The sequence below is a fragment of the Somniosus microcephalus genome, chromosome 5 (genome assembly GCF_052327205.1).
Source record: "Somniosus microcephalus isolate GS21.2 chromosome 5, FLI_Smic_1.0, whole genome shotgun sequence".
In the NCBI taxonomy this organism is placed as follows: domain Eukaryota; kingdom Metazoa; phylum Chordata; class Chondrichthyes; order Squaliformes; family Somniosidae; genus Somniosus; species Somniosus microcephalus.
In genome coordinates this window covers 70,175,998-70,194,537 of record NC_140991.1, presented here as the reverse complement: position 1 = coordinate 70,194,537, position 18,540 = coordinate 70,175,998, and the positions used below count along the sequence as shown (strand labels likewise).

General features: G+C 43.5%; 1 protein-coding gene across 6 annotated transcripts in view; it reads left to right on the top strand.

The window, feature by feature from the left end:
- Positions 1-18,540, top strand: part of LOC147117099 (sickle tail protein-like) — a 702,547-nt gene that overhangs the window by 343,286 nt on the left and 340,721 nt on the right. For all 6 annotated transcript variants that reach the window (XM_085987756.1, XM_085987757.1, XM_085987755.1 and 3 more), the window contains exon 2: positions 10,511-10,794. In XM_085987756.1, coding sequence (XP_085843882.1) covers positions 10,511-10,794 — 284 coding nt within the window. The remainder of the gene's footprint in view (positions 1-10,510; positions 10,795-18,540) is intronic.

Sequence of the window (18,540 nt, the reverse complement as noted above, 5' to 3'; positions counted from 1 at the left end):
CTTGCCTCAGTTCATCCGCTGCTGAAACCCTCATCCATGCCTTTGTTACCTCTAGACTTGACTATTCCAACGCACTCCTGACTGGCCTCCCACATTCCACCCTACAAAAACTTGAGGTGATCCAAAACTCAGCTGCCCGTGTCCTAACTCGCACCAGGTCCCGTTCACCCATCACCCCTGTGCTCGCTGACCTACATTGGCTCCTGGTTAAGCAACGCCTCGATTTCAAAATTCTCATCCTTGTTTTCAAATCCCTTCATGCCTCGCCCCTCCCTATCTCTGTAATCTCCTTCGGCCCCACAACCACCCCCCCCCCCCCCCCGCCACCCCCTGAGATATCTGTGCTCCTCTAATTCTGCCCTCTTGAGGATCTCTGATTATAATCGCTCAACCTTTGGTGGCCGTGCCTTCTGTTGCCTAAGCCCTAAGCTCTGGAATTCCCTGCTTAAACCTCTCCGCCTTGCCACCTCTCTTTCCTCCTTTAAGACGCTCCTTAAAATATACCTCTTTGACCAAGCTTTTGGTCACCTGCCCTAATTTGTGGATCAGTGTCAAATTTTTTGTCTTAAAATGCTCCTGTACAGCGCCTTGGGATGTTTTACTACGTTAAGGGTGCTATATAAATACAAGTTGTTGTTGTTGTCTCTGGAAGTCTGTCCTTCAAGCAACTACAGATCAGTGCTACAGTTAGGCCATCGTTCAGAACAAAGTTGCATGGTAAAGAATTTGAGATCTACCAGATCCGTCTTGGATAATAGCATGAATATGCAAATAAAACACCAACTAATTTTTCCATGCTCCCTGAGGTGCCCAAAACTGCATCCGCTATTTCTGCCTTTATATCTGCCTTAAACGTTTCATATCTCAAAAAAACCCAGTGTTTCTGACCGTAATCCCCTCACCGTCTTGAAGATGTGTGTCTCTGTACTTGCCCCCTATCCTATGCCTTTGTTTCAATCTCCCGTACTCCCAGCACAGTTTTTCTTCTCCTTGAAAATCTGCTTAGGTTTACTGTATCCTTAAGATCAACCCTTTTACCTGCCTGCTCTGATCCTTAAAAATAAATGTGACTTCCTCCATTCATCATCTAACCTTATTCATTCTCTCACTGATTTATTTCATTCTACATGTATCAATTTACTTCAGATCAGTACTCATAAGCTCCAGTGATCCTTGCAGTGTTTTATCCGAATCACTATCTTGTTCTGCTCCGTTTCCTACGGCAGGGCAATGAATATCTGGTTTCTTTTCATTTTGTTAAAGACACAAGTATTTGACGACTCACACGAAGATAACCAACAACTACTACCTCTTAGCCCTCTTTCATTGGCCCAGAAATTCCGGTCGGGATCTTCCTGCGGGTGCAAGCCCCCGACCTGCACTTACCTTGCGCGCCGGCCGTTGAGCTGTAGGGCCCCATGGAATTCCGATCTGGGGCCTGGTCCAGCTGCCGGCGCACAGTGCTTGCGTATCCCAGGGGCGCAGTTAGTTCGATGCGTCCCCTGGGATCATGTGGGCCATGGGCAGCCAATCGGAGCAGGGAATGCTCCATTCAGAAGTCTTGACAGGAAGTGCTGTCAAGACTTATAAATACTGCGGCCCCAAAATAGCACTAAACCTTCAAATAAATTTTTTTTAAATCACATTTTTAAAATAAACTATAAATTACATGAAATAACTATTTAAAAATAATTTAAATATTTGAAAAAAGTAATTTTATATTCTAACGGGGCTAAAAATAAACTTTAAAGTATTTAAAAATAATAAACCTGTGGAAAAAATGTTTTAATTTTAATTAATTCACCACTTACCTTGTAAAAAGCAGGCCTTACGCCTGCTTTTTATATTTCTAAATTCTGCAGGCTTACGTTCCCGGAGTGTTAAGTATGTGTATTGTATTGAACAATTAACACAAAGACTTAAACGTATAACTCAAACAGGTCTTTACTGGTTGGAGGTAGGGACTGCACGTAGGTCTTTCATGCCCACAGGCGGGAACTGAGGGGAGATCAGTACCCACAGTACTATTTATACCCCTATGGCCAGGAGTGGTACTGCGTATCACTACGCCCTACAAGTAGTGCAGTCCTGTCCATAGGTTCAAAGTAGCACACATATTACATACACAACATTCCTCCCTTCCTAGCTTTACAGTCATCTCCCCATTTAACATAACGTAATAACATATATACATATATAACTTCAGGTTTACATAACAGAATAACATAGATACATAGATAACTTCATGTCAAAACAGATCACAGATTCAGTCTCTGTGGAAAACAGTTCACAGATTCAATCTCTGTGGTGTAGTCGGTTCACGTTGCTGGAGTGACTCATTCAATAGTCCTTCCATGGATTTAACAGTTTGAACTTCCGAACTGAATTGGCTCCGTTCGGAGGGACCACGTGTGTGATCTGGTAGAGGTAATAATGGTTCAGATGGGTCATCTTCTGTTTCGACTTTTCCTTTTCTGCTTCTTGGAGACTCTCTGGGCTCCACTGTCAGCTGCCAGCTGCATGCGCAGTTCCTCCTCCTCTTCCTCCTTTTTCCGTAGTAGAGCCACCTTCTCCCGATGTTCCGTAGACTTTCGGTGCTCCTCCATGATTTCTGTATGGTGGGAGTCGAAGTTACAAGTTGGGCAGGACAGGACATAGTAATATTCGGTGTCGTCTTGATCTAGGCCAGCGAGAGGGTCTTCTATTTCCTCCATACCCAGCTGGGCGTTAGCCAGCTTTTGTTCCAAGTCCAGACATCTTTCCTGAAGAGACTTCTTCATGCGTACCTCTTCATCCAGCTTTTTCTGGGCTTTCAGCAAGTCGTTTACTAATGACCTCATTTGAGATTTTACTACTTCAACTTCTTTTGGAGATTGATTGATCGGACTATTCAATCCCTCTACCGGAGCAGCTGTTTCAGTGGTCTGTTGTTCTACATTGACGTGAGTCAGCGTACTTTTGGCATCCAAGGGCTGCTCTGTTGCAGTCATCTCAGTCTGTGTTGCCACCTCAGCTCTTCCAATAACCTTTGAGAGCTCCGAACCCCTTTCGTTTGAATATTGAAGTTCGTGTTCAAGTTTTTTCCATTTCAGAGTCCTGTCCTTCAGCGTATGCAGGAGTTGGCTGACCGTTAACTCCTCTGACATCAGACGTTTTGTGTGCTCCTGCTCCATTTTCTCCATCAGCTGCTTCTGTTGTCTTTCCAGATTCTCCAACTCTATATCAAAGAACTCTTTCGTTGCATTCAACTCTTGCTCAAAACGGCGAAGCATTTGTTCTAATTGCTGTTGTAGTTTGAAATGGAGTTGAGTTCGAGCCCGGTGTCCCTCAGAAATGGGCACATCAGTAGACTTGCCAGACTCAGAATCCACAGTTAAACTATGTTGTTGTTGCTCAGTGGAATTCTGTGCTGAAACTTTGTCTTTTGCACCTGAGTTGGGCTTACCATCATCCGTTCCAGAGTCTGGGCCGACTATCTTCACCGAGTTCTCACTCGTTATTGTTTGTAGGAAATGCCAATCCATATTCATTTTCCTAATCCACTCCCGTCCTAGTAGTGGAGAACCTCCTTCAGATATCACATATAAGTCCATTATTTGACTGTCTTCGCCCTTGTGGACCACTGCAACCTCTATTTTCCCGATGGGGTACACTCTTTGCCCCGTGTATGTTTTCAATATAATCCCCGTATCCTGTAGGGGAATATGTTGGAATAACTTTCCGTAATCTTTCTTATTTATGACCGTCAATGCCGATCCAGTGTCCAATTCCAGTTTTACTTGGACTCCTTCTATCTGAAGAGTGACCCAAATTGTCTGGAGGTCTGCACCCTTACCAGCGTTGAGTACTCTTAAGCTAGCCAGTTCATTACAGCTTAAGCTAGCCAGTTCATTACTGCTAGCGTCTGAATCGGACTCCTGTTCGGTCACCTTGTGTACCTTTGCGTATTTTCCTTGCGGTGCCTTCTTGTTGCTGGTCTTCTTCCCTGACCTGCATACTCTAGCTATATGTCCAAGCCTACCACAAGTTCTACATTCTTGGTTTTTAAACCAACACTGGTTCTGATCATGCGTTGTCTTTCCACAATGATAACATTTGCCAGAACTCTCACCCAATTTGTGTGCACTGAGCTCCGGTGACCGTAGCTGCATTACTGCCGTGCCTCTCGCTGCGGCTTCGTGTGCTGCTGCCATAGTGACCGCCTTCTCAAGCGTCAGCTCATTCTCCTCGAGCAGTCGCTTTTGTGTATCCTGTTTAAATAAACCACACACAAATTTGTCTCGTAGTGCATCTGTCAGTCCCGTTCCAAACTGGCAATATTTTGCTAATTTACGCAATTCCAGCAAATATTCAGCATTGCTTTCATGCTGTGGCTGCCTTCTGTCGTAAAATTTAAATCGTTCCGCTAGCATCAGCGGCGTGGGGTTTAGATGATCTTTCAGGACAGTAACAATCTCATCGAACGTCTTATCCGCCGGTTCATCTGGTGATAACAGGTGTTTCAATTGCCCGTATGTCTTCGCACCCATTAAATTTAATAATGTTAGAGCTTTATCTTGGTCACGAATTTTATTGGCCTTACAATAATTTTTTACTCTTTCAACATATATGGCCCAATCTTCGAGGTCACTATCAAAGGTGCTAATATTCCCGTGTTTAGGCATTGTAGATTTGCAATTTCTCAGATTTTATTTTGTTTACTTGTTATCAAAGATGGCGGCTTCCCGCTCTTGCCGTCGTCCTCCGCCCACAAAATGGCGGTTTTCCCGCGCTTGGCGGTCTTCACCCGTCCCCCGACGCCATCTCCCTTCAGCCCCCGAGTGCGGCCCTTATCTTCGCCGCGATCGATAGCCCGCGCTGTGCACCGCGGCTCTCGCACCTTGAGCTTCTGCCGACGCCGCGCCTTTCAGTCCGAGTGCAGCCCTTATCTTTGGTCCCGATCGCTGGCCCGCGCTGCGCCTCGCACTTGAAGCGGCTCCCGGCCTCTGGCTCACCCGCTCGCGCGGCTCTTGCTCGCTCCCTCCCGGGCTCTGGCTTACCCGCTCGCGCGTTTCACCGCGGCTCTTATCAGGGATTGCGATCGCCCTTATCTTCTGCAACTTCCCCAGCCCTGTCTTTGCAGCCAACGCTGCACGGCTTACCCCACCACCTAGGTTGAACAAGGAAACTGCAGAAAGACTTCTGTCAGTCGCTGGAAGCTGTCAGGATGGCTGCTGCACTCCAGTGCTCAGTCGCTGATGGAGGCTTCAGAGTCCTAAAGCCTGTCGCTTCTAGTGGGGTGGTGATGTTTGAAACCTCTCTTCAACTGCCGCAGGGTAAGAACCTGACTCGTCGCCAGTGTTAAGTATGTGTATTGTATTGAACAATTAACACAAAGACTTAAACGTATAACTCAAACAGGTCTTTACTGGTTGGAGGTAGGGACTGCACGTAGGTCTTTACTTCATGCCCACAGGTGGGAACTGAGGGGAGATCAGTACCCACAGTACTATTTATACCCCTATGGCCAGGAGTGGTACTGCGTATCACTACGCCCTACAAGTAGTGCAGTCCTGTCCATAGGTTCAAAGTAGCACACATATTACATACACAACACGGAGAAGCCTGTTTAAAAAAAAAAAAAAACAACCTAAGTTTGATGCGCACGCGCAGCCTCCCCCACGCACGCGTTCGACCTCTGAACCTCTTCGTTCAGGGGAACGGAAGTGCCGGTTTCCCGCGCATGTGCAGTGCATGCAGGAAACCGGCACTTCCATCAGGCCTACGGGTGAGTACCCCGTGCATACTCACCCGTGGAGACCCAAATTTCTGGGCCAATGTTCTTGGCCTTCATTATGTCCTCTGACTCCAGCTGCAAATCCCCATCTCTGTTATTGTTCAAGCTGTTTTCTCTGTTGTGCTAGACGCATCTTTTTCCCTCAGCAATTGTTAACTCTCTATAAAGACCAAGTCCTTTCAAGGTTATTTTTAGTACCCCTGAACAGATACAAGAAGCTGGTCTGTCAGTCAATCTTGCTCTCACCTGAAACCTCCAACAAGCTACATTACAATCTTTCTTGTCTTTCTCTATTTTATTCATGTTACTGTGGTTCGTGCTTTTCTCAACTTTCTTCTCTAAGTTCGAAGCTCTCAATATGCTCTCCTATGCATTTTTTTTACTTGTTACTTCTTCACTGAGTTGAAATCAAGATTTATTGTACAGTCTCCAACTCATAATTCATTCCTTTCAGGATCTCAGATCTCCTCATCTCCCTCAGTCCTTGCTTGCTCTTAATAATCTTCAAGATTTTAAAACTCAAGCTGTGTGTCTTTTTATCCCTACTTTCTGATCTATCTTGTCTTCTCTTTTAGTCTTATCAAACTTGGTGTTGCCTTGTGTTATGGTCCTTGGCCATTGACCTTGGTTCCTCAAGTTGACACTTTCAATGTCATAGTCTGGAAATGAAGGGATTCCCTTGATGCCAATCAGAAAATCTGACCATTTTCTGCAACTTTTATGTATGGCATCGGAGCCCAGCTGTGTTGTGTCTTTTGAGCTGTTAAATTGCATCATTGAGAGAGTCACATTTTCAAGCATATAGGTCAGAATAAATACCTGTTACAACACCTACTCAAGAGATTCCTCAGATTAGTGAACTTGGCGTCTCTCTGTTTCATGAGTTCAACAAGCTAGTGCATCTCATTTAAATTGGGTTATTTTTACCATGATGTCAGCACACTCGGCAGAGTGGTTAACTCCCCATTTGAAGGACAAGCATCAGCTAAATTATAGTGAGCAGATTTGGATGTAGACTGAATCAGACAGTGGTTAGAAGAGTGGGATGTTGAGGACTGAGAGGGGAAGTCAATAAATCTAGAGGTTATTTGTGGTGTCTACCAATCTCTACTCCCTCAATTGTAGAGCACTCACTACTTCTGTAAACAGTCAGGTCTTTGCTTTGGTCGTTGCATGTGAACTGCAATGGCACAAATGAAAGATCACTGGCAAAGATGGCACAGTGGGACAACTTACTGGCTGCCATCACCAACTTTATTGTACAAAGCCTATATCTGCTCAGTGTAGTGTATGTACCCGTTTACCTTTAAGGGAACTATTGAATGTAACCGTTCGCCTTTAAGAGCACTATTTTAGGTGTGGCACTATTTGTTGGCTCATGTATACTGTAATACCGATAGTGACCACACCAGTATATAAGGGCTGGGATATGTTAACTAGGGCAGAAATCGCCCAGACCTCTGAATAGTAAAGACCTGTTTTTCTTTGTTAATGTTGGAGTCTGTGTGTTATTTACAATACAACCACAGACTTAACACTCAGTAATTCGCTTGATGAACTGTGACAAAAAAAACAGCTTGCACAGCGGTACAGTCCAAAATCATGCAATCTGATGGACTGATTGAAGATCGACTGTTACAAGCCACAGCATATCCTTTACATCACTGCAGAGATGTGTCCAGGCTGGCTTTCCAGCAATATAATGACTGGAGCTGCACCATAAGAGTTACCAATGGTAAAAGCAGGCCCACGCTCAGAAGTTAGACCAGATCATGATCTACAAAATTGTTTTGTTCACTTTGCTGTATGAAATGAAATTGTGTATCTGCATTTGTGACTCATTTCTGTCTATATGTCCCAGAAATGTGTAACTTTCCTGAAATATTGTTCTGTCTTTGGCACAAATGAACTGCAGGTGTATCTTTCGATTAGGCACTTTAAAGCCTTCTGGCCTCAACATTGAGTTCAACAATTTCAAACTATAACCCCTACCCCCATTTTTCATGCTGTATGATTTTTGCCATTCCCATTTGCAACATTTTATCTTTCCTGCCTCTTACAAAAGCACAGTATGTTCCTTCATCCCCTCCTGTCTCTGCACCTGCTTAATATCTGTTACATCTCCAGCTTTTTCCAGTTCTGATGAAAAGTCCCAGACCTGAAACGTTAACTCTCTTTCTCTTTCCACGGATGCTGCCTGGCCTGCTGAGTTTTTCCAGCGTTTTCTGTTGTTATTTCAGATTTCCAGCATCCGCAGTATTTTGCTATTGCAGGTCTATAATGACTGCTTGGTAGCAGAAATTTAGTTCATGGGATAAACTCACTCCTTTGGCATAACCTCTGAAAAATTGATAACGTGTGTGCTAAGGATGCAAGTTAGGCAACAATGCAGAATTCTACAACTGCTGTATATACTGTGTGTTATACAAAACAAATATTAGTATGGACAAAATGGACCCTTCATTCTCTTTGAGAGAAACATCAGCTCATCATAATCACCCAGATTATAAAAATCCACGCTGAAAAATGTGACTTCTGGAAGTTGAACGATACTTCAAATTTAATTGTGTTTGATTCGCACTTTAGTGACCTAATAATGGGTGTTTTAAATGGACTTTAAAAAAAAATTCTGTCTGGTATTTAATTCAGATCTCAATACTGTATATTCTTTGAACTAGTGTTTGATGGACTAGCCTTTTTGCTTTGTTTTTAGATTTTCTATTTTATATACATTCAATTTAAAAACAAATTTCTGTTTTGAAGTAATTAAAAAGAATTACTTTAATTCAGTGTTTGTTTCAGCACAAAGTGTATTATAAATGAATGTTTCTGATTCAATAGATTTAAAATGTTGAAAGAAGCAGAACTAAATGTTAAGGTGTGAAGGCACTGGCCAATGGGTTATATTATAGATGGTCCCGGTATATCCTGACACACACTGTATAGATTTCCAGGTGTTAGAATGTGCATTTATCTAGTGACTTATCATGCCCCCAGGATAACTTAAAGCGCTTCACACGGAATTACTTTGAAGTTTAATCACTGTTATATCGGCAGATGTGGTAGCCAAAATCTTGCCCAGTAACATCCCGCGAACAGCAAATGAGATGAAGGATGAGCTCATCTGTTTTGGTGTTGTTGGATGAGGGATGAATGATGGCCAGAATTCAAAATAGTGCCATGGGAATATTTTGTATCCATCTTAACAGGCAGATGGCACTTCTGTTTAATACCTCACCTAAAAGACGAGAACCTCAGACAATGTAACACTCCCCCAGTACTGCACTGAAGTGTCAACCTAGATTATTTGATGAAAGTCTGAAGTAGGATTTGAACCCACAACTCCTGACTCAGAGGTGAGTGTGCTAAAAACTGAGCCAAGCAGACAGTGTGCATTGAAATAAATCCTTTTTTAGTGGAAAACTTTCCATTTTGGTCTCCAAGTGTGAACATAAAAGACCTCCAGGTCAAGTTAAATGACTTGTCCTCAGCCAGAAGAATGACCCTCATCCCAACGTTTGAAGAGCACCGTCCACTATATCAGTATGACATCCATTTCCCACTTCAGCTATCCCGTGTCCTCTTTGAGGGATTGCTAATTGCTGTATAATTATGGGCAGTTTTGTGCTGTGGGTCCATAACCGTGGGAATTGTTTTGAGATTATCCAAACTCTCAGGTTCGCACTCATTATTGCATAGTTCGAGCGATGGCGAATATAATGTATTTGCATAACATTATAATACACACCCCCCAAACACAATTTTGATGGGAGTAAGATGGGTTGGAGATGTGGTCTTGCAAGTTCCCATTCCATTTTGCACCACCGCCTGCCCAGATTACACTGGTTTCCCGAGCAGAGAGAGTGGAACACTTGACCCCCTAGGTAAGCACAGATAATGTATAAACAGAAAATGCTGGAAATACTCAGCAGGTCAGGCAGCATCTGTGAAGAGAGAAACAGAGTTAACGTTTCTGGCCAGTGACCTTTCTTCAGAACTGTAAAATGTTACAGATGTAACGGGTTTAAAGCAAGCACAGTGGCAGGTAAAGGGTGGGGTGGGGGAGAGGAGGAAAGAACAAAAGGGAAGGCTTGTGATAGGGTGGAAGGCAGGAGTGATCTAATGAACAGCAGAATCATTCCCAGCACCTGCTGTCCGAAAAAATGGGGGCAGAGGTCATGATCTAAAGTTGTTGAACTCGATGGTGAGTCCGGAAGGTTGTAAACTGCTTAATCAAAAGATGAGGTGCTGTTCCTCGAGCTTCCGTTGAGCTTCATTGGAACAGTGTAGAAGGCTGAGGATGGAGGGGTCAGAATGGGAGTGGGAAGGAGAATTAAAATGGCAAGTGACCAGAAGCTCAGGGTCATGCCGCTTGCGGACTGAACGGAGGTGTTCAGCAAAGTGATCACCCAATCTGCATTTGGTCTCCCCATCGTGAGCAGCGAATACAGTATACTAAATTGAAAGAAGCACATGTTGGAAAGGAGTGTTTGGGGCCATGGATGGTGGGAACAGAGGAGGTGAAAGGTGTTGTATCTGCTGCACTTGCACGGGAAGGTACTGTGGGAAGGGGAGCAGGTGTCGTGGAGTAGAACGGTCCCTTTGGAATGCATATATAATGTGTGTCCTGGTCAAACATAAAGGAAGGGACAATTAAGCAAGGACAATGGGGCTGGGAGAGAAAGAAAATGTTCTTGCATATTCTTTTAACTCTTTGTTTCTTTTATTTTTCAGATCATGGGAAGTCAAATTTGCGTGTAACGTCGTCAGATGATGCTGAGCGCATTAAAGCAAAGGAAAACCTCGCTAATGGAAATAACCGTGCTTCAAATACTAAGATTGCTCGGAATATCCCACGAAGGCACACAGTAGGTGGAGCTCGCAGTTCAAAAGAAATATTGGGAATGCAGCCATCGGAGATGGATAGAAAAAGAGAGGCTTTTCTGGAACATCTGAAGCAGAAATATCCCCATCATGCAACTGCCATCATGGGGCAACAGGAACGCCTCAAAGATCAGGTATAAGAACGTTGTCCCCTTTTCTTGTCAATTTTGATGGCGAATGTCAGCAAGCTACTCACCACACTTTTTTTCACTAAAAATATTCTGTGACTGCTCTCATTTTCACAGACTCCAAAACCCCCCATCGCTGCTCACTCAGTCTGAACCAGACTGCACACAACCTTGGTGTTCTGTTCAACCCAGAGCTGAGCAGCAAACCTCATATCCTATCCAAAAGCAAGATCACTTACTTCTATCTTTGCAACATTGCTCTGCACAGCACCTAACTCACTCCTGCTGCTGAAACTGATATTCATACATTTGTCACTTCTAGGCTCGGGAGATCCCGTACCCTGACCAACATTTATCTCTCAACTAACATCACTTTAGGACGTTCTGAGATTGTGAAAGATACTATATGAATGTAACTTCTTTCTTTACACTTGGTTTCTCCAACATCCTCCTCACTGGCCTCCACAAATTCCAACTTGTCCATAACTGAGACTGACCTGCATTAAGTTCCTTCCTGTGCCCTCTGGTCCATAGCCTTTGTTTCTTTCTCCCCTTCCTCAACCCCACCATTGGTGTCAGCCTTTCTGGCCCTACTCTCTTTAGATTCTTCCCTAAAACCCACCTCCTTGCTACTCTTCTCCCCACTGTTAAAAGCCTTCTTAAAACTAATCTCTGCAACCAAGCCTTCGGTCACCTCTCTCTTCACTTCCCTACAAAAGCCTGGTATCAGTTCCTTTCTTCTTCTGATTTAAAGTAGAATAAATGTAAATTATTGATGTTCACACATGCATGTCTAACAGGAGATCCTAGCTAGTGAACAGGAGATCCTGGCTAGCGATCAGGAGTGGAAACTGTGGTTTGTTTTCCCTCCCCAACATGTCCACTGGTTCAACTGTAGTAGACCTAGCACTGCCCTGGCTAAGATCTGCTATTTTGGCAGACTGAGGACCAAACCTTGGACCTTCCTGGTTTCTGTGGTAAGCTACTTGCTGGATAAAGCAAAGCACATTAACCTTGACTGTCAGGATTACATCCAGTGGTGTCTGTGGAGAAACGTCTAGTGTAATACTAAAGTCTTAGTAGTGAGCAAAATGTACGTTTTTGTTAAAATTAAGAAATCAAGCTTGTTAGATAACTGGTTGACTTTATTATTGAGCAAATTCATCGATTAATTGCCATTTTAGTTTTGTCTGACACCAATCACGGTCTGTATATTGATGCACACAAAAACTCTCTGTGATACCAAGTGATCTTTTATTTGAGTCACAATAACAAAAAAGCTTCACATTCAGCTAAAGCTAAGATTGGACCTAACAGTAGTTAATGGTCCAAAAGACTTGGGTAGTTTCTGAGTGATACAGTTAGGTTGCCTTCAAGGCAATGTAAGTAACATTATTCTCTTCACCAAATCAAAGCTGGCTGATATGACCTCTGTCTCCTTAACAGCCTACATGCTCAAAGCTGACAAATTTCCCCAAAAATTGTGGTGAGATTGTTGGTCGCAGGTGACAAATCTGGATCACCACCTTGCCTCAGAAAACAAAGAAAGACTTGCATTTATATATAGCGCCTTTCACGACCACCAGATGTCTCAAAGCTCTGTGAAGCTGTCAAACAGTGACAATCCCTGCAGTTTGATGAGGTCTTGAATACAAGACCTCATCAACCTTCTTTCTTTTACAGAATTGAGATGTTTGTTGCATCTGAGAATGCAACGGACATCTCTCATCTGCAACACGGAGGTGCGAGACTCTCCGCATACAAACCAACTGAAGCCTGCAGGAAGAAACAAAGGTAAGTACACTTTTAAAAACACTTTGCACTTACCTCAGATACTCACCTCTACACTCTTGCACCCATCACATACCTTCACACCATACTTTTGCACCCCCCGACCCCCGCAGACCCAGTACTCGCCTCGCTGGAGGGTTTTGGCGCCGTCAGGAAGGCCGCACTTGTGAGGGCAAAAAGTTAATAGGTTTTAATTCCTTCCTGCCTCCAAGGAGACGGGACCCGGCGCGGGACGGCATCCCGCCTCCTGGGAAAATGGCATGGAGGCGGGTTGGGGGTGGGTTTGCCACCCGTCCCCAAATTCTGCCATTTTCCCGGCAGTCCCGCCTCCCCAGGGCTGGCAAAATCTCCCCCAGAGACTGTAGGTCCCGCATTGGACTCATCAGTCACCTGAGAACTCATTTTTAGTGTGGTAACAAGTCATCCTCGGTTCCGAGGGACTGCCTAAGATAAGAGACCTTACTGTTGGTAAGTAGTGAAAGATTATTTCTATTGGTGAGCGAATGGGGAGCTAGGGAATGGAAAACAAGGATTCTCACTGGAAGAAACAAGGGGGAAAGGAGGAGGAAAGTTCTTGAGCTGAGGGTTATTAGATTGTGGGATACTTCACCACATGTGGCGATTGAGGTAGAGACAAAAACTTCATTTCAAAGGGAATGCGATATATATTTCAAAAAGGAGGAATATAAAGAGATCTTTGTGGGGGGGGGGAATGGGGTTACAGGAGAGACCGCCAGCACTGGGGGCCGAATGCCCTCCACTGGTGCTGTAATTTCTATAATTCTATGAAAACTTTCCATTATCGGGTCTGAGTTCAGGGAGTGGTTCAGAAATGTTGGTGCTAAGCTGATGTTTTTGACTGTGTCCTATGAGAAATGGCCCAAACACTGAGCCCACTGCCCTTTTGTGGGAGTGGGTGGGGGGAGAAAAGCTGTTGATTAGAGGGCAAAGATAAATCCAACAAATTCAGAATCAAGGATAGAAAAGCAGCTGTAACAAGAGCTAATTATGCTACAATGATTACACCATTGTTGTCACATTTCTTTTTGGAACATGCTGTTCACTCTGCCTTGTATATTTGTGAAATGTTTGAGTTTCAAGTGTAGGGGGCACAAGTCAGTCTGTGCTCTTTGACTCAAAGAATGTTTTGTAATTTGTGGCAGAGACTATTGCATCTTTTAAAGAAAACGTGGATAAACATTTGAAGCAGAGGAAGAATAAATTCATGGGGAAGAACAGGGTAGTGGATTTGTTTTAGATTACCTGAGTACAGAGCAGGCATAGATATGATGAACCAAATAGCCTCCTCCTTTGCTGTAAACTTCTATAGTTCAGTGGTTCTTTTGTGGTTCATAGAATGATAGAATTTTACAGCATAGAAGATGCCTGTGTTAGCTCTTTAAAAGAGCTATTCACTTAGCCCATTCCCTTCCCTTTCCTTTCCTTTCCTCGTATTCTTGTTCTTAAATGTGTATAAATTCAAGCAAATTTAATTTGATGCAAATATAATAACTAATGAAATTGTTAAGCTCAATGTAGCTTCAGCCATTTGAGTATTCGACTGCAAGTCCTGAATTTCAATTCCTTGTCTGACAGACACTTTGTGAAGATTCCTATAGGGAAAAGCTTGCTTTTTTAGTTGAAGTATCTGTGAAAAGGAGAATTCATCTGGTAAGTGATAGCTTCACTTCCTGCACAAGTACTTTAAGGTTGGACTGATCTGCTACAAAATCCAAGATTTGATGGATACTTTGTAGTGCAAGGGAAGAAGAAAAACTGGAAAATGAATGACCCGGATTTTGCTCCCCGCGGCGAAGGAATGGCGCTCACTGTTCACCTCGCTGATAGTTGCCCACAGAGTTTTTAAGGGCTTGTCAGCGGAGATTTCCCCTAATCTGGTGTCTTTTCCAGCGCGGGGCCCTCTGCAGGGGATCTGTGGCGTGTGTGAACAGGAAAAGCAACTGCGTGGCTCTTCAACCAAACAGATTAAAGAATCCTCACTGAGACATGCAGAGTCCAAACCAGGAAGTATAAAGCAGGAAATATAAATTAAATTTATATGATGTACATAAAGCAAAATAAAGATTGGAAAACACAGATGAGATTAAAGGAGAGAGACAGACAGAAAAAGTTTTTTTTTTTTTTAAAGTTATTTTAATTTTTTAAAAATCTCCAACACTAATTTTCTTCTGAGGGAATGAAATTCCACATTTGTAAAATCAATTTTTCAGGGCCAGAGAGGTTGTTCAGTAATTATCACTTATTACGCTGTTTAAACTCATTACTCCTGAAAGTACCAGCTCTAACTTTTTCAGCCATTTTTAATGTGGAACTAGTGGGCAAACACAGCAAGTTCATGCCATTGCAGTCATTTCAATGCTGAGTCTATTGGCAAGGACTACAACAGTGCACTCTGTGGAGGAGCAGGGTATCTCCGACAGCAACTTTTGGATTTCCGTGTTTAACTGCGCATGTGCATAACGCAGAAGTTGCTGTTGGATTTACCCTATAATAACGGCGAGTGCTGATAGCCTGGCCGGTATTATTACAGCAAAATCCGAGCCAATAAAAAAGCTTCCAACAACCAAACTTAAAGCTAACTTTTCAGAAAAGCCTGGTTAATAGCGAGTGCATGACTGTCAATTCCTGATTTCTGTGTGCTTTCTCAAAGTATTTGACTAACTTTCATGTCTTTCTGCCATTTTGATTGCTTCATCTTAGAACCTCTAGTTTTTGACAGGATTTCTTCCCTACCCACTGGATATTTGATCTTTGTTGAATTCCTCAGTAAACTAACTTCAATAAGCAAAAGGCACAAATGCCATCTGAGAGAAAACTTAAACTGTGAGGGAAACATGAAGAGAACTACATTCATTTCTATGCATGGCATGCTAACAGAAGCCCACTACAGTATGTTGGAAGCATACTTGTGTGTCTTTGCAGATTGCCTCAAACAAAAACATAGAATTTTGTGCGCATCTGTGATGTGATATAACCCAAATTGTATATTAAATATAATTTAAAAAGAATCCAAGACACTCAAGAAGAATTGATCTGTAAAAGGGATTAGATGCACTGGCCTTTTGCCTCCAGGGCCAGGGTACAGAGCAGCCCAGGTTGATGGATGAAAGCCTTCTCTCTCTGTTGGCTGTAAAGGGTCTTTGAGAATTGGATTTGTGCACTTGCAATCCAATTCCTATCGGGCATGGCTCGCAACATAAACCTGTCCATAATTTGTCCCTAGCTCACACTAAATTGGTAATCAACTGAAAGGCCACAAGATGACAGCTGGGAGGAATAGTGAAATCTCACACTGGAGCAGGAAAAGGTGCTTTCCTGCGGTGCCCGTTTAAAAGCTTTTTACTGACTTTCTCCTAATTTACACAGGATTTTTGAGGCCCCCATTTTTTACTTTGATTTTTCTTTTTTTTATAAATATTAAAAACGATACTTGGAAAAACGCTGGGTTTTAAAATTGGCAATAAAAGATGACTTTAATGATTATTAGCCATAGTGAGTTCCTTTCTGTTCTGTGACCTGGGCTTGCATGCCAGAGTTGTGTTCCCTTCAAAGTTGCACTACTTGACCGGTTTGTAAAAAAAAAATCAGTACTATTTGCCAAACAAGCAACTGTTTTGCCATCTGATTTTTAGAGCCTGTTAATAATTCGACATGCTGTGCCATGGAGTGGTAGCCTGTTGGTTCATACCCTTAATCTCCTACACAGAACTTGTGATCTGGATTGAGCTGTCAATGAGAGGTGCCAAACATTTTTCCCGGCCCACAGAGAAGAATGGGAAATGAGATTGAGAGTGTGACCCTCCGCTGCTCTTGAGATGTTTTCATATTGATCTTCTTTTAAGTTAGATTCCATGAGTTTGATGTTTGTGAGCCAACTCCAGCATTAATGCTGTTAAATCCAGATTATGTACACTGGCTCCTTAAATAATAGGCACTGGGATCTTACTTAAAAAAACAATTTAAAAGGCCCCCTAATTCCTGGGGATAGATCACTTGCTCTCTACCCTTTTTGTCTGGGATGATGCATGGCACAAACGAGCCTAAAGAGAAGGAAGAAGTATATGAAATGAATTTTAACATTAATTTATAATGATTTGTATATCCCTTAATTAATTTACAACTTCTGTTTATAATTAAGGATGTAGTCCAGGATACACATATGGTATATGCAGACTTCAATTTTTGGAGGCAAACATATACTCACCTTTTGGCAATACTGACCAATGTCTCAATCACTTTCTTCACTGGGAGAGGCAGTATGTACTATCTATTGGATTCACTGCAGCAAGTTGCCAATGTTTCTTTGGCAGCACCTCCCAAACCCATGAACTCCACCACCTAGAAGGACAAGACCAGCAGGTGCAAAAAACACCACCACCTCCAAGTTTCTGCAGCTGTTGATCAGTTCAACCACTCCCTTACCTCCACATTTAACACCCTTGTTTTCAGTAAAATCCCCCCGGTATGGCCTGCTTTGCTTTTTCAAGTCAGAGGGGCTCAGAGTTGAGCATATCTGATGCACAACTGGTTTAGCCTTCCATCACCAGATCTGGATGGCCCACATCAAGTGCTATCAAGCTTCATTCTCCTCTGCCAAAAATGCCCAATAATCTAGGACAATCATGGAGAGCAAAGATAACCCCACATATTCTTGTCTTCACTGTCGAGCATTTCCTTCTACACCTCCCTCTGCCTCCTCCACCCTCACCTCCAACAATAAGTCTGAGGAGCTCATCGACTTCTTTGATAGCGACCATACTTTGAGCTGCCTCTGCTGATTCCCCCACTTCCCCTTTCCCACTAAGCCAAACCTCCCCCCACGCTCTCCCCTGCGCTAACGTTGAACCCACATCTTTCTCCAGTTTATCTCTTTGGTCCCAACATGCCCTCTCCGAACTCACCATGTTCATAAAACCCACCTCCTCCTCACTTGGCTAGATTTCCACTAAACTGCTGACCATACAGCTTCCGTTCCTGGCTGCCATGCTAGCGCACATTATAAATGGTTCCCTTCCCTCAAGCTCCTCCCTTTTAAAACTGTCATCATCACACCCTCTTCAAAGAACCCAGCTTTGATCCCTCTGTCCTTGAAAACTGCTCCCTTTCCTCTCAAGTCCTTGAACATTTTGTTGCCTCTCAAATCCATGCTGATTTTCCCCACAAATTTGAATCATTCTATTCAGGCTTTTGTCCCTGTCACAACACTGAAACAGCCCTAATCAAAGTCACAAATGAGAACCTATGATGATGGTGCATTTTCCCTCCTCATCCTCCTCAACTTCTCTGCAGCCTTTGACAGGATCGACCATACCATTCTCCTCCAAAGCCTCACTTTCATTGTTCAGCTGAGTTGGATTGCCCCTGTTTGGCTCCACACTTATCTATCCAATCATAGGCAGACCATCTCCAGCAATGGCTTCTCTTCCTACCTCCCTACTGTTGTCTCTGGAGTCCTCTAAAATTCTACTCTTTCTCATCTACATGCTGCCTCTTGGCAACATGATCCGAAGACATGAGGTCAGGTACCACATGTTATGCTGACGACACCCAGCTCTACTTCTCCACCATCTCTCTTGACACCTCCATTGTCTCTGTGTTGTCAGACTTCTTTTCTAACATAATTTTTGGATGAGCTGCTGTTTTCTCCACTTAAACACTGGGAAACCAAAGTCATCATGTTCGGCCGCCGCCATAAACTCTGTACTCCCAAAACAAGCGCTCTACTCGGAGCTCCGACACGGCAAGAGAGCCCCAGGTGGGCAGAGGAAACGCTTCAAGGACACGCTCAAAGCCTTCTTGGAAAAAGTGCAACATCCCCACCGACACCTGGGAATCTCTGACCCAAGACCGCACAAAGTGGAGGAGAAGCATCCGGGAAGGCGCCAGACCCTCACGTCTCTTCTCCCAGGAGCAAGCGGAAGCCAAGCGCAAACAGTGGAA